The sequence below is a fragment of the Telopea speciosissima genome, chromosome 6 (assembly GCF_018873765.1).
Source record: "Telopea speciosissima isolate NSW1024214 ecotype Mountain lineage chromosome 6, Tspe_v1, whole genome shotgun sequence".
NCBI lineage: Eukaryota > Viridiplantae > Streptophyta > Magnoliopsida > Proteales > Proteaceae > Telopea > Telopea speciosissima.
Genome location: NC_057921.1, coordinates 61132926 through 61157222, shown reverse-complemented (window position 1 = coordinate 61157222; position 24297 = coordinate 61132926). Strand labels below are relative to the sequence as shown.

General features: G+C 38.9%; 3 protein-coding genes across 3 annotated transcripts; all 3 read left to right on the top strand.

The window, feature by feature from the left end:
- Positions 1-2467: 2467 nt before the first annotated feature.
- On the top strand, positions 2468-5472 carry LOC122664456 (glyoxylate/hydroxypyruvate reductase HPR3-like). The gene is made up of 2 exons (XM_043860274.1): positions 2468-2916; positions 4763-5472. Exons 1-2 carry the CDS (start codon positions 2479-2481, stop codon positions 5306-5308), a joined length of 984 nt encoding a protein of 327 aa, XP_043716209.1. The 5' UTR covers positions 2468-2478; the 3' UTR covers positions 5309-5472.
- Positions 5473-12143: 6671 nt separating this feature from the next.
- Positions 12144-16186, top strand: LOC122664450 (glyoxylate/hydroxypyruvate reductase HPR3-like). The gene is made up of 2 exons (XM_043860263.1): positions 12144-12647; positions 15661-16186. Exons 1-2 carry the CDS (start codon positions 12159-12161, stop codon positions 16183-16185), a joined length of 1014 nt encoding a protein of 337 aa, XP_043716198.1. The 5' UTR covers positions 12144-12158; the 3' UTR covers position 16186.
- Positions 16187-19517: 3331 nt separating this feature from the next.
- LOC122666014 (glyoxylate/hydroxypyruvate reductase HPR3-like) lies at positions 19518-23891 on the top strand. Its single transcript, XM_043862129.1, has 2 exons — positions 19518-20006; positions 23366-23891. The coding sequence occupies exons 1-2, from the start codon at positions 19518-19520 to the stop codon at positions 23888-23890; spliced, it is 1014 nt and encodes a 337-aa protein (XP_043718064.1). The 3' UTR covers position 23891.
- Positions 23892-24297: the final 406 nt, after the last annotated feature.

Genomic DNA, 24297 nt, shown 5'->3' with positions numbered 1-24297 from the left:
AAAATTGTATTTTCAAATCTCATGAAGAGATTTGATTATTATCCCTGCTCAAATTTCTGCATTCATAAATGTTATTTTTGTAATCTGAAGAGATTCACAACCATAAAGTTGTAAAAATAACTTTTTTTATACCATATAATGTCTCTGGCCAATTTCTGCAGTCATTTAACCCCAATCTTAATATATGGCGTAGGGCAACAGACCACAAAAATAGAATAAACTCTCTCCTATAGGATGAAGGAAAAATTATCGCCCCCAGTACTACTGGTGGTGCTGTGCGCATCGTGTGGCGCAGCACCGCCCATGTGTGCACAGTGGGCCCACTGTGCACACATGGGTGGTGCTGCGCCGCACGATGCGCACAGCACCCCCAGTAGTACTAGGGGCGATAAAGGTCCATAGGATGAATTGATGAAGAGTCTGAAATATCCTTAGAATGATGATTTCTGTCTCTCTTTTCCTCGTTTTGAGGGGGAAGAGAGAGATAGACACATAAGGTGCTAGCTTACACAGTTAGTATACCCACAGATAGAGTTCTTTTTACCTTTAATATCAAAAGAGAGAAAAAAGTATATCTGGGCATGTATAGACAATATACACTGTAAGTTAAAAAAAATGGGGTGTTGTTCTTTGTGCCGCAGCGCAGGCTGCCCCAAGCACATGGGGGTGGGCGCAATGACCACCCTACCCCCCTGAGTGGCAGGCCCATGTGCCTAGGCATAGCCTACGCTGCGGCCCAGAGAACATTCTCCCAAAAAAATTTTACAAATATCCCATTAAATATCTTTTTTCTTTTCCCCCATTGATTTTATGGGGATGAATCACCTCCGGGAAGATTGTAAACGTTTTCCAATTTTTGTTCAGGTTTACTCGGGGTTGGGTGGAGTTAATGAGTTTGTTTTTTAGGGATGATTCTTGAAACTTGCCTGGACAAGGCGACTGGCAAACCAAATGAAAGTTAGGTTCAGGAAAGTGTTACTCCTTATGGATTATAAATTCACAGGGAATAAACTCATGAAGTTAAGGTATAAAGGAAACAAAAGCATATGTGAAAATAAAACCGAGTGATCTTTCAAGGCCATTGATATCATTGCTTAGGGTTTTACCGGATGGAAGAAATAAAATGGTTCATAGGAACCACTCTTATTACTGCTTCATTAACAAAATATCTTTTCTTAAGTATTCAAATAATTAAAGCACAAAAAAAGGGTGGATATAGAGAATATATGAAAAAGATAGATCAAAAAGATGGATGACACTGAATCATGGTCTTTATGACAATGTATACCGGGTTTGGTGGTTTCAGTTCCAACAATTCTTAACTGGTCTATCGATTCTGAAAATATTAAGAGAACCAAACTAAAACCGGCATGGACCAATAAGCTAGTTGGTTTTAAAAATTAGAATTAGAACTAAACCAACAAGTTACTGGGGTTGTCCAGTTCAAGTCCATGTCAAGTCCATTTCTCGGTTCTACTACTCAATAGACACATATAGTTTGTGGGGCCACGGAGTGGGTGGCTGGCTCACAATTGTGAAGGGAAGGGGAGATAGGTGGTGGTAGTGTAGAGGGTGGGGGGAGATGTCAAAGAGAGATTCAGATCTTCTACGGTGTGGGCTGCTCGTCTTGTCGTGCTGGGTAAACACAAGGCGGTACGCATTGACCACCTTACTCCTATCCGAGCATCTTGCCCGCTGAGTGGGGGTAAGTTGGTCATTGTGTGCAGTTCTGCATCTGTGCAACATAGGCAGGACAAGGCAACGTGCCGTAGAAGATCTGTGTTGTAAAGAAAGGTTATAGTAATAGACTGGGATGCAACTTACGGCTATACGAATGTAAGGATAAAGGGTAGTTATGACTCTAGAATTAATAGGGGAGAAAGGGAGATGAAAAAATTCCTTTATGAGGAATTAGAAAAAGCACTTTTAGAAAGCAAATTTGAGTAAATATAAGAAGTAATATATAGAGGAATTATAGAAAAGTTTCGTTTTCTCCTTCGTGGGATGGTGACGATTTATTGTGACCATGCAGCACCCCTTTTTTTCACAAAATACAATTCTAAGACAATCCAATGTGAACATGTGTCATGAAACAGGGAATCGATTGGAATCTCGTGATTCCGTCACTCAATCTGTAAAGCCAACTGGAATCTTTCCTAAACCACTATTCTCTTGGGTCCATTCGTCCATCTCTGCCGTCCATATTGAAAAGTTGGACTAGAGATTCGAATCGAACGGCTCCCTTAAAAAATCAAAGCATGAAAACTACTGCAAGGTAGCACATTTTTTACAAACCCCAACCCTTCTTCTTCTTTAAGAGTCATGAAGTCATGATACGAAGGAAGAGCTCGGCAATGTCCATGCAGAAATGCAGTTCTCGTCCTTTCCTGCTTTTTCTGTTGCTCCGTAGATTTACACTATACTATTCTACTACTCTAATCCATCTTCGAAGAAAAATAACAACAACGAGAAGCAGAAATGGAGAAGCTACCTATGGTTTTACAACTCCGTCCAGTCCCTTCAATCGCTTCTGTTGAAGATCGATTCTTGAAGAAGTTCAGATTCCTCAAGGCCTGGGAGTCTTCGATGCCCTTAGACCTCTTCTTGACTACACATGCGCAATCGGTGAGAGCACTTCTCTGTTCTGGCGATACCCCTGTCACCGCCGACGCCCTTCGATGCCTTCCCTCTCTTCAATGCATCGTGACTGCCAGCGCCGGTCTCAACCACATCGATTTGGCTGAGTGCCGGCGAAGGGGAGTTTCCATAGCCAATTCTGGCGACGCTTTCTCCGAAGACATTGCTGAGTGCGCAGTTGCGCTATATTTCGATGTCCTACGACGTATCTCCGCGGCCGACCGGTATGTCCGCCAGGGGCTTTGGCCTAAAAAGGGCGCGTATCCTCTCGGCTCCAGGGTATCAATCTTCTTCTCCCTTCCTATTTCCTAATTCTAGCTATTTGATTGATCAAATTCCATTATGTCAATACAATTTTCTCGTATGCTATCTTTAGAAGCCTCTTCAAAGCTAGAGTCTCTTCGTGCATAGCTTGGATAATCTTAAAGCACATAAGATGTTTGCTTAATTTTGTCATTAGGCTAAGCACTGAGTTTAATTTGCAATGCTGGTCTCATTAGCTAGTTAGCTTTTCAAAGTTACAGAATGAAGGAATTTTGGCTTTAAAATGGGTGATTATCTCATACAGAGGGAAATGAAACCATTTGGATTCACAAGGAGTATCCTGTCTCCCTCAAATGCTTAGCTAGTTACATTGCAGACAGGGTATAACAGAAAAATGGTGTGTTTGCCTGGGTTATCTATAATATGGTGCTCTGCTTTTTCGTTTAACTCTATAATAGCTGTAATAGGTATTGGTAAACAAGTTCTTCAGCCTTCATTCAGATAACCTTAAAAAATGTTTGCAGGGTGTTATGTTATTTAAGAATCTACTAGAAGTAGGAGGATCTCTGCAATAAATTCTTGTCAAAAAACCTTCAATACACCCCAAGTATGCCAATTTAGTTAGGATAAGGAGAGGTGGATCAAATTTTTGAAGTTTTTTCTTCTCAATGTTTGTTTTATTCATGAGGTAAGAGTGAAGGTTTTCCTTGCTCATCTTCTTCCTTGGAAGGGGTGAGGTTTGGAGGTAGGACTGTTTGGTGCTTATTCCCTAAGAGATACTATACCACAACAATTTTAATATGTACCAGCTTCTTGACTTCTAACTTGTTTATTTCCTGGTATAAGTCGATTTTTTAATTATAAACATAAAGAAAGAACTTTGGCTTCTTTGCTTTAACCAATTTAAGGAGAAGATGAGCCATGCTTTATAGCTGACCTGCAAATGGGAAAAAATATTTTTATGTTAAATGTTGATTCATAATTTTGACATCTAATTTAGGACATAGTTTTTTGAGGAAAATATGTAAATAATCAGAATTGTAGTTGTGTTGTAAATACAGGGTGGCTGCAGTGATATCAATCTACTGTCATGCAAGTCAGATGCCCATGGGAATTTTTAAGCAACTACTTGCTTTCTGTTTCTTTTCAATTATTTTTGGTATTTACCTTATTATAGAAAAGGTTTGCAAGTGATCTAAGCCTATTAAGAAACCGCTGGATATGCCAATTATTGCTAATAGCCTTAATAAAACAAAAAAAAAAACTGAATAGACTAATAGGGTGTTATTATTGCAGTTAGTGTTGTTTGTTCCATGAGCTAAATAACACTACTGCTTAATTTGTTAAAACTCAGATTCTTAAGACACTGTTTTCTGGATCATTCTAGAAATTTTTCGTGATGCATGCATCAAATCTTTAGATGGAATCCCATTTGAATCAAGGGTCATGAAATATATTTGGAATTTAAGATATGCATTGTTTTTTTTTTTTTTTTTTCCATAAAATTAACCCTCTGAATTTATGTTAAACTACTTTTATCTGTTACCATTACTAGATCTTGGATCTTTGCCACTTCCAATCTACAAGAAAATTTCCCCTCAGATCACATGCTAAAATCCTTGCTGTAAAACCTGTGTATCTTGCCATCCTGGATATCCTACCTCCATATGCAAAATCCATTAGTTGGAATTTCTTCTCTCCAAGTTCATGGGCTAGAATCCTGTGTAAAGCCTCTCTATCATATCAATCCTAGACATCAAAGATTCGGATTAAACAGGAAAACTCTAGCTTTCTTTTGCAGGGCTTGATCATGACTCTCCTTGAAAATGGCTTTATGTGGATGAAATGGTGGTGATTGCAGTTAGCAGGTAAACGAGTGGGGATTGTTGGCCTAGGACATATAGGCTCTGAAGTTGCAAAAAGGCTTGTAGCCTTGGGATGCAGTGTCTCTTATAACTCAAGGGAGAAGAAGTCATCTATTGAATTTCCATACTATTCGGATGTCCGTGAACTTGCAGCTAATAGTGATGCTCTCATCCTTTGTTGTGCATGGACCAAGGAAACACACCACATCATTAACAGAGATGTGCTGTTGGCACTGGGAAAGAAAGGGGTTATCATTAATGTTGGACGAGGGGCTCTAATTGATGAGAAGGAATTGATTGAGTGTTTGATGCAAGGAGAAACTGGAGGTGCTGGTTTGGATGTGTTTGAGAATGAGCCGAATGTGCCCAAAGAGCTTTGTGCGTTAGATAATGTTGTACTATCTCCACATAGAGCTGTGTCGACACCAGAATCCTATCTTTCATTGCAGGATTTGCTGATAGCCAATTTGGAGGCATTCTTCACCAATAAACCGTTGGTTTCGGAGGTTAAGGATGAATTGAGAATACCATCCAAGATGTAATTATAGAGAAGGATTCTAGGGATCACATCAACAACACACACTTTGATCATCAAGGATTGCACTTAGCAATGACTGTTATGCAGTGTTCTCATGAAGAGATTTGAATATTGTCCCTGCTAAAATTTCTGCATACATAAAGGGTATTTTTGTAATCTTAAGAAAAATTGTATTATTAAGAAATTCAAAACCATGAAGTTGTAAAATGACTCTTTTTATGCCATAAAATGTCTTTGTGGGCAATTATTTTCATAGTTACTTGGGACAAGTAGTTTACATGTTACTCTGGGCCTTGATCTATTTATTTTGAGTCACAGAGAGGGTTGATATGGTGAAACCAACCATTTGACAGGTTGCATATTCTTAGTTTTGGGTCTCAATTTAACCATTAAAAGTACTGAATTTTAATCTCTTCATTTCTGTTATCAAACCATCTTTATATTCCCTTTTATTTTTGACTAAAAAGGATGCAGATCTGGCTGAGAAAATGGATAGTGCAGTCATTTCACCTTGATCTTGCCACGTGGCGTGCCAAGTCGACAAATATGAAACTTGCATGACAAGATTACAGTAAATTTTAGGTTGCACCTGACTGGCCATGTGGCAAATATACCAACGGAGTGGCACCTTTGGTTCAACATGTAAAAGTGCTAACCACTATATTAACAACTGCTTCATTAACCCTGTTTTTTTTGGTATAAGATTTTTATGGGGAAAAGAATGCTACCTGATCGCATGGTTCCTATGCATAAGCATAGAAGTGTACGAAAGTACCGCGCTACCCCCATGACAGAAATCTTGACCAGGGCCATGCTTTTGTGCGTGCTCTCGTTGACCAGCACATGCATGCAAGGTCTCTAGGCCCAAGTAGTGATCTTTGCCACTAGAATGATGTTGCCCACATATATGAACCATTGGTCATCGATTCATAGAATAGGGATCTAGGGTATTTTTGGTAATGAAAAAAGATCAACTTCATAATGATCTTAAATCATATATGCAACACTCTCTTTTGATGACGATAGTTCATTGTCACCATGCAAGGTTATACAAGAGAGATTATCACTTTAATTATTATGGGAGAGGGTTCTCTCAGAAAGCAACATAGAGGAGGGCATAGGTGCGACAAAACAGTTTCGTACATAGAAGGGTAGTGAGATCATTTCATATGAGTGAGAAAGAGAGAGAGAGAGAGAGTGTGTGTGTGCACGCTCCCTTGGTGGCTCAGTACTTTTTTCCATTTATTATTATATTATATGCCTAAGGCATTTCCTATACCTTGTCACATATGATTTTTTTTTTATTTTTTACATCTTAAAAAATAATAAATTATTTTTTTTGGTAGAAATTATAAATTATTTTATAAGGTATAGGAAATATTGTAGGTTTTTTTTTTGGTAAAGAAATGTTGTAGGTTGAGAAAACCCTTTCCATGTTATATACAACAAATAGCTATGAGCAAGGTTCTAAAACTCGGATTTCGACTATGTTTCGACCAGCCAGAAAATGAGTTCGTCTCAGTTTCGACCATATCTCGGTCGAAACTTGGGACTTTCTCCAGGCTAACTCGAACCTTGGTTTCAAGGCCTAGAAGTTGTTTTTTTGCCTCGATTCTTGTTGTGCTGCCTATTTTTGACATTTTAAACTCAATCCATGCATTAGTTTCACATAGAGAACACTAAAAATATTACTTATGGTTTTGATCCAAGTTTGATACTGTATATTGTTCTGGGATATGGTATCAAATAAGGTTTGACCGGAACATAACTCCTTCAATATAAATGAGATTTAAGCAATCTTGAATTTATTAGAAAGCTTTGTTTTGATAGCTTTCCAATAAGTCCAAGATTACTTAAATTTGATTTATATTGAAGGAGTTATGTACCGGTCAAACTTAATTTGGTGTGCACGAACGTTGTCAAAATCATTCTGAATGAAAATAATTTTTTGGACATCAAAACAAATGAATATTTTACCGCACTTTTGGTTTTTAGTAATGTTTTACCATATTAAGATTTATGGAATATTTAGATTTGAGAAAAACCCCAGCATTAGAAAGTTGAAGATTGCATTTATTGTCGAAAATCTAGTTTTTGTTCTTGAACTGGGGGGTTGACTTTTTTTTCTTTTGAAATTTTATTTTTTAACTATTTTTATTGGATTCAAATAAGGGGGTATTTGCTTATTTATGAATAATATCTTAAGTAAATGAAATACAAATACAAAAAACATTTACTTAACTGGTATTAGGCATAACTAAGTGTCTGTCCTGGTTTCTGATAGTTTCTGGCATAAATACATGTCCGTCCTAGTTTCGAGCCAAGTTTCCCCTAGTTTCGATGGGCATATGTGTTGAAACCACTGAAATATGGTCGAAACGAGTTGAAACCATCATCGAAACCAGGGATTTTATAAAATCTCCCCAACTCGTCTCGAAAACATGGGAAACCGAGTTAACTCGTGGTTTCGACAGGTTTCGGTCGAGTTTTTGTTCCATGGCTATGAGTCATCTACCATAATGGCAAGATGGACAAATATTTAACTGTTTCATTCTCACTTCATTATAAGATCTATGAAAAATGGTTTTGTAGGATGACTCACATGAAATCCACTGCTCCTATGGGTCCTACTGTGGATTTCATGTGACCGACCTTAGAGGGCCTTGGACAATGCTTGTACAAAGACATGATCCACGTTTGTACAATACCATTCTCTTGCACTTGTGCACTATTGATGTGCTTCGTTGTACCGCTTGATCATAGAAACTTCCCCCAAAATAATATTCCCAATATCTATTTTATTTTTTGGAACAAGGGGAATTAGGGGATGGGGATAGGCCCCAAGGTGGTTTGAACTCATGATCTCTTATTTGAGGAGTTGGTCTTTTGCCAACTGAGCGTTAATCCCCAATATCTATTTGAGGAACCAGATCATCTCCAGTGTTGGAGAGTCTCCAATGCGTATCCAACGGCTGGATTGACATGATAGGCACAACCCCACCAATGGATGTGCGATAGAGGATTCCCGACGCTGGACTGCTGGAGAGGACCTGAATCCTATTTGATTCTTCATTTGGATGGATGGTGTCATTTTTTCAATTACCACTTAATTAATATAAAAGTAAAAGAGAATGCTACCTGGTGATGAGGTGAACTGGTGTAGCCTGGTTTGGTTTTCGTTCTCCCAGCCAAGGTTCTCTTTTATTGCATGGTTGGCTATGAAAGAATCTCTCACAACACGGTGTCACCTTCTTCGATGGGGTCTTGCTTCGGATTCTACGTGTGTTCTATGTAATGGTGCGGCAGAGTCTATTGATCATCTTTTTTTCCAGTGTACCTTCTCGGTTTCTATCTGGATGAATGTTTTGAAGTTGAATGGCTATGGTAGAGGTTCATTAGCTTCTTGGAAGAGTTGTAGTTTTTTGACTAAAAAGGATGCAGATCTGGTTGAGAAAATGGGTAGTGCAATCATTTCAGCTTGATCTTACCACGTGGCGTGCCAAGTGGACAAATATGAAACTTGCATGACAAGATTACAGTCAATTTTAAGTTGCACCTGGCCATGTGGCAAATATGCCAACGGAGTGGCGCCTTTGGTTCAACATGTAAAAGTGCTAACCACTATATTAACAACTGCTTCATTAAATATTTTTTGGGATAAAATTTTTATGGGGAAAAGAATGCTACCTGATCGCGTGGTTCCTATGCATAAGCATATAAGTGTACGAAAGTACCGTGCTACCCCCATGGCGGAAATCCTGCCCAGGGCCATGCTTTTGTGTGTGCTCTCATTGACCAGCACATGCATGCAGGGTCTAGAGGCACATGCAGTGATCTTGTCACTATATCGATGTTGCCCACATATATGAACCATTGGTCATCGATTCATAGAATAGGGATCCAGGGTATTTTTGGTAATGAAAAAAAAAATCAACTTCATAATGATCTTGTATCCTATATGCATCACTATCTTTTCAATGCCATCTGGGACGACGACAGTTCATTGTCACCATGCAAGGTTATATAACAGAGATTATCATTAGAGAAAATTACTTGGACACCCCCTGTACTATGGCCATTTTGCTTACGATTACCAATGTTTGAAACAATTACTTGACACCCCCCGAAACCTGATGGTGTTAGTCTGCTGTTAGTGTTTAATTAAAAATGTCTATTTTACCTTTATCACCTATTCAAAAGAAAACAGTGAATAAATTACCAAATTACCCTTCTTCTTCTTATTGCAAACAACCCAGAATATCCTACCGCCGGCCATTAAAAAAAAACCCCAACCATTGTTTTCGTCACGACGATGGCAGAATCTTTCTCACACTCTTTTTGCCAAACCCCAAAAGATTATGCAAAATAGAGATCCAAAGAACCAGCAGAGAGATATCGATTAATAGTCCACCAAAATAGGAAGAGAATCAGAATTAGAAGGTTCAAACTAGGGCTTAAACCAGCCAGCCAAATAGATCTTTAACCTGGATTGAGTGGAGCTCTCTAGAGAAAGAATAAACCCTTCGAATATAAGCCTGATCAAAAGAATATTTGCAGAGAAGTTGCACCTTGAGATTGCAGCAGAGAAAATCCTAAAACCAGTGAGCCGATATGAATCCCAGGAGAAAATTCCAGATCTGATAGATCTGTGTTCAACAAGCCTTCAAAGGCAAGTTGAGTGCTTCTTGAATGGGGTAGGAACAACCCTCCAAATCTCAGTCCTATTGGTTGTATGATGGCTGAGATCTGGGTCTTCGAATATCCAACAGAAAACAGAAAATATATGTATGCACATAAAAAAAAATTTAAAAAAAAAGCAGCCATGGTTGTTGCTTCAAGAACCGGCAATCAATGTGTTGTTTAAACATTTTTTTCAGCCCTTAACAATCAAAAATAAAGGAAGAAGAAGATGTCCAAAGTTTGTTGATTGTTTTCGGGGCAAAAGGAGTAGCGGCATCTCAGATTTTATTTATTTATTTTTTTTGGTACCTGAATCGGCCATGAAAGAGATTTATTAGGGTTTGAATCTAAAATCGATTAAGGGTTTTGGGTTATTTTGATTTGAAATTTGTTTAAGAAAAAATTATTTTTTTCTTAAATCTGTTAGGGTTTGAATATGAAATCGGTGGGTTGTAGGGAGGAGGAGGAAGAGGGTAAAAGGGTCACTTCACTACCCTTTAAGGGTAGTTTAGGCATTACAAAAAATTTAACCGAGTAAACTAACGGACTTGACCTACTTGAAAGAAATGGTAAACTATAGGGGGTGTTCAAGTAATTGTTTCAAACGTTGGGAAGATTAAGTAATTAGGCCATAGTATAAGGGGTGTCCAAGTAATTTTCTCTTTTTATTTATTATGGGAGAGGGTTCTCTCAACAAGCAACATAGAGGAGGTTGGGCAGTGAGATCATTTCATATGAGAGAAAGAGTGCTAATGTACGCTCCCTTGTGGCCCAAAGTATTTTTTCCCATTTATTATTTTATTTTTTTGATAAGTCATTTATTATTTTATTATATGGGAAAAATGTCTCTAAGCCTAAGAAATTCCGTACCCCTTCTCACATATGATTTTTTATTATTTTTTCTATCTTAAAAAATAATTAATTTTTTTAATTTTTTTGATAAAAATAATAAATTATTTTATAAGGTATAGAAAATGTTGTAGGTTCAAAGTCCTTGTTATATACAACAAATAGCTATGAGTCATCTTCCAAATTGGTAGGATGGACAAATATTTTATTGTTTCATTCTCACTTTGTTGTAAGATCTATGAAAAATGGTCTTGTAGGATCACTCACATGGAATCCACCGCTCTTATGGGTCCTACTGTGGATTCCATGTGACCAACTCTAGAGGGCCTTGGACAATGCTTGTACAAGGACATGATCCACGCTTGTACAAAACCATTCTCTTACACTTGCACTATTGATGTGCTTCGCTATACCACTTGATCATAGAAACTTCCCCCAAAACAATATTCCCAATATCTATTTGAGGAACCAGATCCTCTCTCGTGTTGGTGACTCTCCAATGCGTATCCAACGGGGGGTTGACATGATGTGCATAGCCCCACCGTTGGATGTGCGGTAGAGGACACTCAACGCTGAACTGCTGGAGAGGACCTGAATCCTATTTGATTCTTTATTTGGATGGGTGTTGTAATTTTTCAATCATCAATTAATTAATAAGGTAAATTACATGTCACCCCTTGATTTCCAAACGAAACTCAAATCACCCCTTGGTTTTTGAAAAAACTCAAATCGCCCCTTCTATAGTAACGGTGTTAGTCTGCTGTTAGTTATTACTGTGAAAGGATTATTTTACCCTTGTATTAAAACATTATTATTAAATTTACAATACTACCCTTCCTTCATCTTCAACATTGGTCAAAGGTAGTTTAGGGATTTAAATTTGGCTGACATCATCACTTTACAGCATAAAACTAACGATATGGACTAATTTATCATATTGGGGTCTAAATTAGGGGGTGATTTGAGTTTTTTCAAAAACTAGGGAGTGATCTGAGTTTTGTTTAAAAATCGGGGGGTGATATGTAATTTACCCTAATTAATATAAAAGGAAAGGAGAACGCTACCAGATGCAACTGTAAACAATAAACACACAAGACAAACGAAGAGTTGCAGTTTTTTGAGGTGCTGAGCGCTGAGTAGTGCTGAGGTGTATCGAATTGTAAAATATTGATGAATGCAATGGGGGTATTTAAGGCAGTGACCGATCTTGTGAGAAATTCCAAGGAATTGTTCCTCAAAGTGTCAAATTTGTCAACCAGAGCAAACAGCAAGGAATTGAAGAGGAGTTACTTTGAGTCTTGGGTTTCACTCAATATTCATCATCAATGGATACCGCTGCTGCTGTTGGTGGCGGTGCCGGAGTAGAAGGACAACAACAAGCTGCGGAGCTACCGGAGCTTCTGATTTTTGGTTATCCCCCTACTCAGTTTCTTGTCCCACTGGCCAAGAGGTTCAGACTTCTGAAGCCTTTGGAAGAGGAATCCATGTCCACCCAACAATTCTTGACCACTCACGCCCAGTCCGTCAGGGCTTTGGCCTGCTTAGGTCTCCACCCCATCGATTCTGAAATCCTCCGATGTCTTCCCTCCTTGCAGTGTGTTGTTGCCACCAGCGTCGGTGTTGACCATATCGACTTGGCCGAGTGCCGCCGGAGGGGGATAGCAGTTACCAATGCCGGGCCTGCCTTCGCTGAAGACACTGCCGATTTCGCCGTTGGACTCCTTCTCGATGTCCTTCGCCGTGTCTCGGCCGCTGACCGGTATGTACGGCAAGGTCTCTGGCCTATTAAGGGGGACTATCCTCTTGGTTCCAAGGTTCCATCTCTATCTCATCCCCTCTCAGTACTTCTTAGTTCCTCCCACCTCCCCTGTTTTTCTTTTCCTTCTAAATTAAGTTTGTTTTGTTTCCTTCATTTCTCGTCTGTCTTTTGATCTTCTATAAGGATACTTTGTTAATTTTTCAATTATTTATTTACTTACAGTTATTCTTTTGGTCTGATGAACAATTCAAGATCAGAGCTGAATTCCTTTTTTTTTTTTTCTTGTGTGTTTGTTGGGGGGGGGGGGTGTTATTTACTTCAGTTATATGGATTTATCTGTTGTGTAAGTGTGTAACTGACACTGTTATATTTGCAAGATTGTGCCTACTAGGCTACTACCCAATCCACTATCGTTTTCTTGTGTCTATTTATTTGGAATCACCTCAGTTACTGAAGCAGGTTCAGATGGGAGTTCTCTATTTTCCCATCCTGCATTCCTGCCTTTATTTGCATCTTTGATCTTTCTTTCCTTCAATTCATTAAATCTATGTTTTTTTGGAGCTGAACTCAAGTAAGGCTTTCCAAGTGGCAAGATTAGATTACAGAAATGGTCTTATGTTTGTCGTAATGCATCTGCGTGGGCTTAATCCGCGGACTCTAGAGTCATTACAACAAGGTTCCGATACTCCTTGAAAGCTTCTTGTGCAAGAAGCCACCTCGACAAGATGGCTTTAATAGAAGAGTAGTTGCTGAGAGATAGCTAACATATTTTATGCTTTCAAATAACCTTGTACTCCCTCATTTCCATTTTAATTAAAGGTTGTATATTCTTTTGCTGTAGGGGCAATTGCTTGGAGCAATAGTAAAAGGTTTGGGCTGCCAGGGCAAATGCATGAGTTCGAGTCTTGAGAGTGGCCACTTTGTGCAAAATTGCCAAGGTTAGGAGTGTCTCCAACCTCACCCCTCCCTAGGGCCTGGACCCCATATAGGGAAGGCCAACACTGGGTAATAGCACTTTGTATTCTTTGGCAGCATCTCGAGATGTTTCGAAGTTGATATGCCACCATACAATTGTGAGATTTCATCCGGGACCTTAAACTTCGTGGCAAAACAATGTCCCAGGCCTGATTTTATCTGTCCCTGCTGTGTTCTTTCTTATATCCCCTTTGCTTCTTCTTCTCTTCTTGCTAAGCTCATCATTATTATCTTTAAGAACAACTAACACTATTATAAAGAGGAAGAAAGCCGAGCTATACAAGAACTGACAACAAACAAAAGTGGGAAAAACTAACATATACAACAGGATTCACTGGCCAACCATAAATAATACAGAATGAGTACCACCTAAAATATGCTACCGCATGGATGGGCCCTCAAGTATGTTGAGTCCCTTTGTGCTCTTGCTTTAGTGAACTCATCCACCATGGAGTTGGTTGACCAAGGCACCCAACTGAACAAGATGTTCATTTCAGATGCACTTGATCAATCCTGCCTGATTAGGTTTTGCATATACCAGAGACATATAATAATATGTTGCATCCATTTTGCTTCAATTTGGGAATCACATTCCACTAAAAAATGGGTTACCAGCATTAATTTTGCGATTCCCAGCCCCTTAATTAGCACCTCAGTTTCCACTGCCATCAAATCTGCCACTCCAATAGGACCTGAAAAGAAATTATCACCTTAACATTATATCTCTTGTGATTTCACCACATAGGACCTGAAAAGCAATTATCACCAGTGGCTTCATGTTATGATCTCTTATGATTTCACCAATCCCAGCCTGTACTGGATACCTAAGAAACATCCATCTGTCAAGTTTGAAGCTAAGCATTGGAAGCTAAGCCCATAATTATAGCTTCCCGAGTGTGGTACAATTCTTCCTCCTGTACTTTACTGTGTTACATTGAAAGGAACATTTTTTATTGAAGAAGATTCATTAAGAATATTAAAATTCTTCTCTGATTGACTACTATATGCATTCATTGTTTGATCAGAAGCTCCTTGGGAACAAACATCCAAAACTGTGGGTGGGGTTTCTAGGATTTTCATAGGAATTGTCACCTATGTTATTAAGGTCTTAAGTTCTAGTTTTTAACTAGGCTTCCACCTAGATTGAAACTGGATCATTTTGCACTAGATTTTGATCTCTCCAATGGAAATTGAGGAAAAATTAAATTAGAGCAGCAAAAATATAGCTTCATAATCCTTCTCTAGCTGATGTTTATGTTACTTTTTATTCTGTGCACTACTATTATCTCTCCTATTTCTTTTGAACTTCTTTTGAATTGTTTCTTGTTTCCTCTAAAATGCACGTCTTTTTTTCTTTTCAGTTATCTGCTGAGCCTTGAAATTTGGAACAGAACTGCAAACTTCCAATTTTTTTTGGAGGAATTAAGAATCCCTTATTAGCGTTTACCCTAGGCTTTCATGATTGTACCTATTTCTGATTCTATCCTATCCAAATTTGTATTTCATCCTTTTTTTTTTTGGGTAGAATATTTCATCCATCTTCCATACTGCATTTCATTTACACTCATTTGATATATTCAGTGTTTCTTGGTTGCTCAATATCCTGCTCTGTATTGGGTGGTCTTATAGCCATATTTGAGAGTTTTCCTTCAACTTCAAAGGTCTTTGTTGTCTACACAACACTAGATAAGCAATGGTCCAAATCACCCATGCCACTATGATCTTCATCTCTCCATCCTTATAAATAATGAATAAGGGCACTTTGGGCCATTTCATGGTTAAGTCTTAACTGTTCTGTCATCTCTATTCTTATATGTACTAAAAATTGCAATTCATATATTCAGTAGTTACAGATATTGTTATGGGTCCTTGACCTGTTAATTCAATAGGTTCTGGCAAAAACATTTCCAGGTTCTTATGTACTGTATGTGAGAACAAGTACTTACACTGCTTGAGTGGTGAAGAAAAGACAACAACTCTCTATCGCTTCAAATTCTATCTTACAAATCTAATTTTGAAAATTGCAGAGTACTGAAACGGTCGGGCATGATGTATAATATTCTCCTATTTCTTTGGTTATGTGATGATTGCAGTTAGGGAGCAAGCAAGTCGGGATTATTGGGATGGGGAATATTGGCTCTGAAGTTGCAAAAAGGCTTGAGCCCTTTGGATGCAGTATCTCATACAATTCAAGGACGAAGAAGTCATCTTTTGCATTTCCATTCTATTCAAATGTCCATGAACTTGCAGCTAACAGCGATGTTCTCATCCTTACTTGTGCATTGAGCAAGGAAACATACCACATAATTGACAGGGATATGATATTGGCATTGGGAGAGAAAGGAGTCATCATTAATGTGGGACGTGGAGCTCTCATTGACGAGAAGGAGTTGGTTCGATGTTTGGTGCAAGGAGAAATTGGTGGTGCTGGTTTGGATGTGTATGAAAATGAGCCTGATGTGCCCAAAGAGCTCTTTGTCTTGGATAATGTTGTACTGTCTCCACATAAAGCTGTGTTGACCCCAGAATCCTTTGCAGCATCATCTAAAATGGCTATGGCTAACTTGGAGGCTTTCTTTGCAGGTAAACCCTTACTGTCTCCAGTGAAGGATGAATGAATGAACCATTTCTTCTGTTCCAAAGGGGGTTTCACGGGTTAAAAATCACCCTCATTCTCCTGTGTTGCCCCCAAAAAGGAACTTGTGGCATGACTTTGATAAGGTCTCACAAGCTGCATTATTATAAGGTTTATTTGGCAAGGTTCAGCCTCCCCCCACCCCCCACCCCCCACCCCTTTAAAATAAAGATAAACTAATATCATATGAGGGTTAAGTTCTAATGAATCTCAATGATATGTCGTTACTGCAAATAATAAGACAAATGTTCAATTTATGCATGCTCTATGCCTTTTTTTTCCCAATGGCGAAATGCATTATATAACTGATGTGCAAGCGCTGATATTCATGTTTTGAGGAATCAGAATTGAATCCGCCGATTCGATTTGTACTTGATTTCTAGGGTTCAGGCATCCGATTCCAGCTGAAACGGAATCAGTTCGTTGCTGATTCTACTTACTTGAACCATACTATTATGTACTAATATTCTACGAACTTGACAATCCTGATTTGGGATCCCTTGGAATGCATTACAGCGATAATCCCAGGGTTGTAAAATTCGGTATCAAGGCCCATCCATACTGCATTTCTAGGGTTAGGGCAGAATCTGCTTGATTCCTGATGGATTCTGGCCAATCTGGATCGGAATCGACTGGGACCGATCCAGATCCTGATTCTGCTCTGACCCTCATGCGAGTTGTCGTGTATTTTGTTCTTATCTGAAACTGAAACTGGGATTGGGCTTGGCCTTTTGGGCCTTGAAATCATAAATCAAACCAAGGTCATGTTGGCTGGTTTATTCCGAACTTGGGATGTGCTAGGGCCTTGGGCTGAAAATGGACTAAACAACCACCTTGCCCGCTTTAATACTGCAGGAACGCACGGAGGAGGTTCGCCATAAGTCCTTGTTATAAGCACGGTTTCGGGTCGTTACCAATACCTTGACTGATAGTTAATTGAAATTACAATGATGCCATTTTCTTCTTGGGTTAGTGTCAATTTTTTGAACCCACGAGTCAACTTTGACTCATATTCCATACCCTGGGCTGTAATTTTCTAGCGGATGACTTCTTTATAAAATTGGTGTTGTTTTAGAGTGGAGAGGTCCTTTCAAGATCATAAGCCCAATAATTGCACGTTACCCTGATTGATATGGAACTGAATTTTCAGGCCTCACGTAGCCCGGCAACTCAATTTGTCTTGTAAACTACTCAGGCCTCATGTAGCCTATGCTGGATTAATCGTATTCTGGGCTGGAGCAATGAACTTTTTTTTTTTGGGGGGGGGGCGGGGGCGGGGGCGGGGAAGAGGGTTGTTGTCGTTATTTTGCATCAACATTAACTAGGCTTAATGTGAAATATTGAAAACCCAATAAAGAACAAATCATGTATTATCTTAACTTAAAGGAAAAAGTTCTTCAAGTCCGGCAAAACTGGAGAATTTATCTAGTCCAGGCAACAAGTTTTATTACTTGAAAGATTAATGTGGCAATTTTGATCGTGTGGATATTTTGGAAATGGTCTAGATTGGACACCCTGCCATATTTCGTATTCAAATTTAATCATACACCCTCCAATGTATTGACATGTCCCTTGTATTTTCAGCCATCTATTTTCGTTTTAGAAAAGCTTCATTTTTCACTGGATTTCATAGCTTTCGGTGAAGTGTGACGTGAATAGGGAGCCTTTGGGGTCTACTTGTCCAAAAAAATTCTTCTTAATCCAATCTGCCATGTGACAAATATTGATGGTAGACTAAAGAAAACATTTTTCTGTCATATTTTCTGTGAGGATAGGTTATATGATAATGCCAAACGTGGGCTGGATTGGGTCAACCTATCCCAAGAAAGCTAAACATTAGGATTGGGATGGGCCTGGGTCTATTTTGGGCTTGGTTCTATTAGCTTAGTGTGTGTTTTAGTAATATGATAAATAAATATTTCTCATGGCCTTATATCGTATATGCAACACTATCTTTTCTATGCCATGTGAGATGACGACAGTTCATTGCACCATGCAAGGTTATACACCAGGGATTATCACTTTTATTTATTATGGGAGAGGGTTCTCTCAGCAAGCAACATAGAAGAGGTCATATGTGCGATAAAACAGTTTTGCACATAGAAGGGCAGTGAGATCATTTCATATGAGAGAGAGTGTGTGCTAGTGTACACTCCCTTGTGGCCCTAAGTATTTTTTCCCATTTATTATTTTATTATATGGGAAAAATGTCTCTAAGCCTAAGGAATTTCCTATCCTTTTTCACATATGATTTTTTATTATTTTTTCTCTTAAAAAATAATAAATTATTTCTTTTTTTTTTATATAGAAATAATAAATTATTTTATAAGGTACAGAAAATGTTGTAGGTTTAGAGAACCTTTTCTTTATAATATACAACAAATAGCTACGAGTCATCTTCCAAAATGGTAGGATGGCCAAATATTTTGTTGTTTCAATCTCACTGTCTTGTAAGATCTATAAAAAATGGTTTTGTAGGATCACTCATATGGAATCCACTGCTCCTGTGGGTCCTACTGTGGATTCCATATGACCGACTCTAGAGGGTCATGGACAATGCTTGTACAAGGACATGATCCACTCTTGTACAAAACCATACTCTTGCACTTGCAGTATTGATGTGCTTCGTTGTACCGCTTGATCATAGAAACTTCCTTCAAAACAATATTCCCAATATCTATTTGAGGAACCAGATCCCTTCCAGTGTTGGTGACTCTCCAATGCATATCCAACGGTTGGATTGACATGATGCGCACAACCCATCGTTGGATGTGCGGTAGAGGACTCCCGATGCTGGAGTGGACTTGAATCCCATTTGATTCTTTATTATTTGGATGGGTGCTGTCATTTTTCAATTACCACTTAATTAATATAAAAGAAAAAGACAACGCTTCTTTTTTTTGGGTAGATGTAAACAATAAACAGAGAAGACAAATGAAGAGTTGCAGTTTTTTGAATTTAACTCATCTCCAAGGAGGCGTGCGTGCGTGCTGCCAGGGTATCCAACGGTTGAGTTGTGCTACACATATCTTGATGCACCCTAGGTGTTCCCCGTTCCCAGGAGACCATCCTTATCCAGTTTTTTGAGGTACTGAGCGCTGAGTAGTGCTGAGGTGGATCGAATTGTAAATTATTGGTGAATGCAATGGTGGTATTTAAAGGCAGTAACTGATCTTGTGAGAAAATCCAGGGAAGAGTTCTTGACAGTGTCAAATTTGTCAACCAGAGCGAAGAGCAAGGAAGAAGAGGTACTTTTTTATCAAAAAAAGGGAAGAGGAGTTACTTTGAGTCTTTGACTCAAAATATTCATCATCAATGGATACAGCTGTTGCTATTGGTGCCGGTGTCGGAGTAGAAGGACAACAACAAGCTGCGGAGCCACCGGAGCTTCTGATTTTTGGTTATCCAACTACTCAGTTTCTTGTCCCATTGGCCAAGAGGTTCAGACTTCTGAAGCCTTTGGAAGAGGAATCCATGTCCACGCAACAATTCTTGACCATTCACGCCCAGTCCGTCAGGGCTTTGGCCTGCTCAGGTCTCCACCCCATCGATTCTGAAATCCTCCGATGTCTTCCCTCCTTGCAGTGTGTTGTTGCCACCAGCGTCGGCGTTGACCACATCGACTTGGCCGAGTGCCGTCGGAGGGGGATAGCAGTCACCAATGCCGGGCCTGCCTTCGCTGAAGACACTGCCGATATCGCCATCGGACTCCTTCTCGATGTCCTTCGCCGTGTATCCGCCGCTGATCGGTATGTACGGCAAGGTCTCTGGCCTATTAAGGGGGACTATCCTCTTGGTTCCAAGGTGCCATCTCTATCTCATCCCCTCTCAGTACTTCTTAATTCCTCCCACCTCCCCTGTTTTTCTTTTCCTTCTAAATTATGTTTGTTTTGTTTGCTTCATTTCTTTTCTGTCTTTGATCTTCTAACGATACTTCTTAGTTTTTCAATTATTTATTTACTTACAGTTATTCTTTTGGTCTGATGAACAATTCAATATCAGAGCTGAACTTCTTTTTTTTTTTTTGGGGGGGGGGGGGTTTATTTTCTTCAGTTATATGGATTTATCTGTTGTGTAAGTATGTTACTGACACTGTTATATTTGCAAGATTGTGCCTATTAGGCTACTACCAAATCCACTATCGTTTTTTTGTGTCTATGTATTTGGAATCACCTCAGTTACTGAAGCAGGTTCAGATGGGAGTTCTCTATTTTCCCATCCTGGATTCCTGCCTTTATTTGCATCTTTGATCTTTCTTTCCTTCAATTCATTAAATCTATGTTTTCTGGAGCTGAACTCAAGTAAGGCTTTCCAAGTGGCAAGATTAGATTACAGAAATAGTCTTATGTTTATCGTAATGCATCCGCGCTGGGCTCAATGCATGGACTCTAGAGTCATTGCACCAAGGTTCCGATACTCCTTGAAAGCTTCTTGTGCAAGAAGCCACCTCGACAAGATGGCTTTAATAGAAGAGTAGTTGCTGAGAGATAGCTGACATATTTTATGCTCTCAAATAACCTTGTACTCGCTCATTTCCATTTTAATTAAAGGTTGTATATTCTTTTGCAGTAGGGGCAATTGCTTGGGGCAATAGTAAAAGGTTTGGGCTGCCAAAGCAAATGCATGAGTTCAAGTCTTGAGAGCGGCCACTTTGTGCAAAATTGCCAGAGGTTAGGACTGTCTCCAACCTCACCCCTCCCTAGGGCCTGGACCCCATATAGGGAAGGCTAACACTGGGTAATAGCACTTTGTATTCTTTGGCAGCATCTTGAGATGTTTCGAAGTTGATATGCCACCATACAATTGTGAGATTTCATCCGGGACGTTAAACTTCGTGGCGATACATTGTCCCAGGCCTGATTTTATATGTCCCTGCTGTGTTCTTTCTTTTATCCCTTTGCTTCTTCTTCTCTTCCTGCTAAGCCCATCATCATCATAATCATCGTTATTATTATCTTTAAGAACAACTAACAAGGAAGTAAGCCCAGCTATACAAGAACTGACAACAAACAAAAGTGGGAAAAACAAACATATACAACAGGATTCACTGGCCAACCATAAATAATACAGAATGAGCACCACCTAAAATATGCTACAGCATGGATGGGCCCTCAAGTATGTTGAGTCCCTTTGTGCTCTTGCTTTAGTGAACTCATCCACCATGGAGTTGGTTGACCAAGGCACCCAACTGAACAAGATCTTTCAGATGCACTTGATCAATCCTGCCTGATTAGGTTTTGCATATGCCAGAGACATATAATAATATGTTGCATCAATTTTGCTTCAATTTGGGAATCACATTCCACTAAAAAATGGGTTACCAGCATTAATTTTGTGATTCCCAGCCCCTTAATTCCACCTCAATTTCCTCTGCCATGAAATCTGCCACTCCAATAGGACCTGAAAAGAAATTATCACCTTAACATTATATCTCTTGTGATTTCACCACATAGGACCTGAAAAGCAATTATCACCAGTGGCTTCATGTTATGATCTCTTGTGATTTCACCAATCCTAGCCTATACTGGATACCTAAGAAACATCCATCTGTCAAGTTTGAAGCTAAACATCGGAAGCTAAGCCCATCATTATAGGTTCCCGAGTGTGGTACAATTCTTCCTCCTGCACTTTACTGCGTTACATTGAAAGGAACATTTTTTATTGAAGAAGATTCATTAAGAATATGAAAATTCTTCCCTGATTGACTACATTATGCATTCATTGTTTGATCAGAAGCTCCTTGGGAACAAACATCCAAAACTGCGGGTGGGATTCCTAGGATTTTCATATGAATCCTTTGTAGAGCTAGTAAATGCATCCATTACTTAAGAGCTTTCAGTGATTTCTCATATATGGGGACAAATAAGCACTTTGTTTCTCTTCTCTTGGTTGATGATATTTGAGCAAAACAATTCATTAGCCTTATTCTGCTACTTGGCTCAAATCATAGACATAGGGCCATATTTTCCATTTAATTATAAAAGCATGACTTATCTCATCACTTAAACTTTTGAGTAAGATTTCTCCTTCCCCTTGTCCTTTTTCATTGCCATCACCATGCACCAGATCACTCGTCATTGGTGCAGTCATTGGTCTTTGTTATACATGACCAATCAATCTCAACCAACTTTCCCTTATATTGTCACCTATGTTATTAAGGTCTTAAGTTCTAGTTTTTAACTAGGCTTCCACCTAGATTGAAACTGGATCATTTTGCACTAGATTTTGATCTCTCCTATGGAAATTGAGGAAAAATTAAATTAGAGCAGCAAAAATATAGCTTCATAATCCTTCTCTAGCTGATGTTTATGTTACTTTTTATTCTGTGCACTACTATTATCTCTCCTATTTCTTTTGAACTTCCTTTGAATTGTTTCTTGTTTCCTCTAATATGCACGTCTTTTTTGTCTTTTCAGTTATCTGCTGAGCCTTGAAATTTGGAACAAAACTGCAAACTTCCAATTTTTTTTGGAGGAATTAAGAATCCCTTATTGGCGTTTACCCTAGGCTTTCATGATTGTACCCTTTTCTGATTCTATCCTTTCCAATCTTGTATTTCATCCATTTGTTCTTTTGGGTAGATTATTTCATCCATCTCCCACACTGCATTTCATTTACACTCATTTGATATATTCAGTGTTTCTTGGTTGCTCAATATCCTGCCCTGTATTGGGTGGTCATATAGCCATATTTGAGAGTTTTCCTTCAACTTCAAAGGTCTTTGTTGTCTACGCAACACTAGATAAGCAATGGTCCAAATCATCCATGCCACTATGATCTTCATCTCTCCATCCTTATTATAGACTGAAGTAAAATAATGAATAAGGGCACTTTGGGCCATTTCATGGTTAAGTCTTAACTGTTCTGTCATCTCTATTCCTATATGTACCAAAAATTGCAATTCATATATTCAGTAGTTACAGATATTGTTATGGGTCCTTGACCTGTTAGTTCAATAGGTTCTGACAAAAACATTTCCAGGTTCTTATGTACTGTATGTGAGAACAAGTACTTACACTGATTGAGTGGTGAAGAAAAGACAACAACTCTCTATTACTTCAAATTCTATCTTACAAATCTTATTTTGAATATTGCAGAATACTGAAATGTTCGGGCATGATGTATAATATTCTCCTATTTCTTTGGTTATGTGATGATTGCAGTTAGGGGGCAAGCGAGTAGGGATTATTGGGATGGGGAATATTGGCTCTGAAATTGCAAAAAGGCTTGAGCCCTTTGGATGCAGTATCTCATACAATTCAAGGAAGAAGAAGTCATCTTTTGCATTTCCATTCTATTCAAATGTCCATGAACTTGCAGCTAACAGCGATGTTCTCATCCTCACTTGTGCATTGACCAAGGAAACATACCACATAATTGACAGGGATGTGATATTGGCATTGGGAGAGAAAGGAGTCATCATTAATGTGGGACGTGGAGCTCTCATTGACGAGAAGGAGTTGGTTCGATGTTTGGTTCAAGGAGAAATTGGTGGTGCTGGTTTGGATGTGTATGAAAATGAGCCAGATGTGCCCAAAGAGCTCTTTGTCTTGGATAATGTTGTACTGTCTCCGCATAAAGCTTACTTGACCCCAGAATCCTTTGCAGCATCATCTAAAATGGCTATGGCTAACTTGGAGGCTTTCTTTGCAGGTAAACCCTTACTGTCTCCAGTGAAGGATGAATGAATGAACCATTTCTTCTGTTCCAAAGGGGGTTTCACGGGTTAAAAATCATCCACATTCTCCTGTGTTGCCCCCAAAAAGGAACTTGTGGCATGACTTCGATAAGGTCTCTCAAGTTGCATTATTATAAGGTTTATTTGGCAAGGTTCAGGCCTCTCCCCCCCCCCCCCTTTAATATAAAGATAAACTAATAACATATGAGAGTTAAGTTCTAATGAATCTCAATGATATGTCGTTACTGCAAATAATAAGACAAATGTTCAATTTATGCATGCTCTATGCTTTTTTCTTTCCAATGGCGAAATGCATTATATAACTGATGTGCAGCACTGATATGCATGTTTTGAGGAATCAGAATTGAATCCGCTGATTTGATTTGTACTTGATTTCTAGGGTTCAGGCCAATTCCT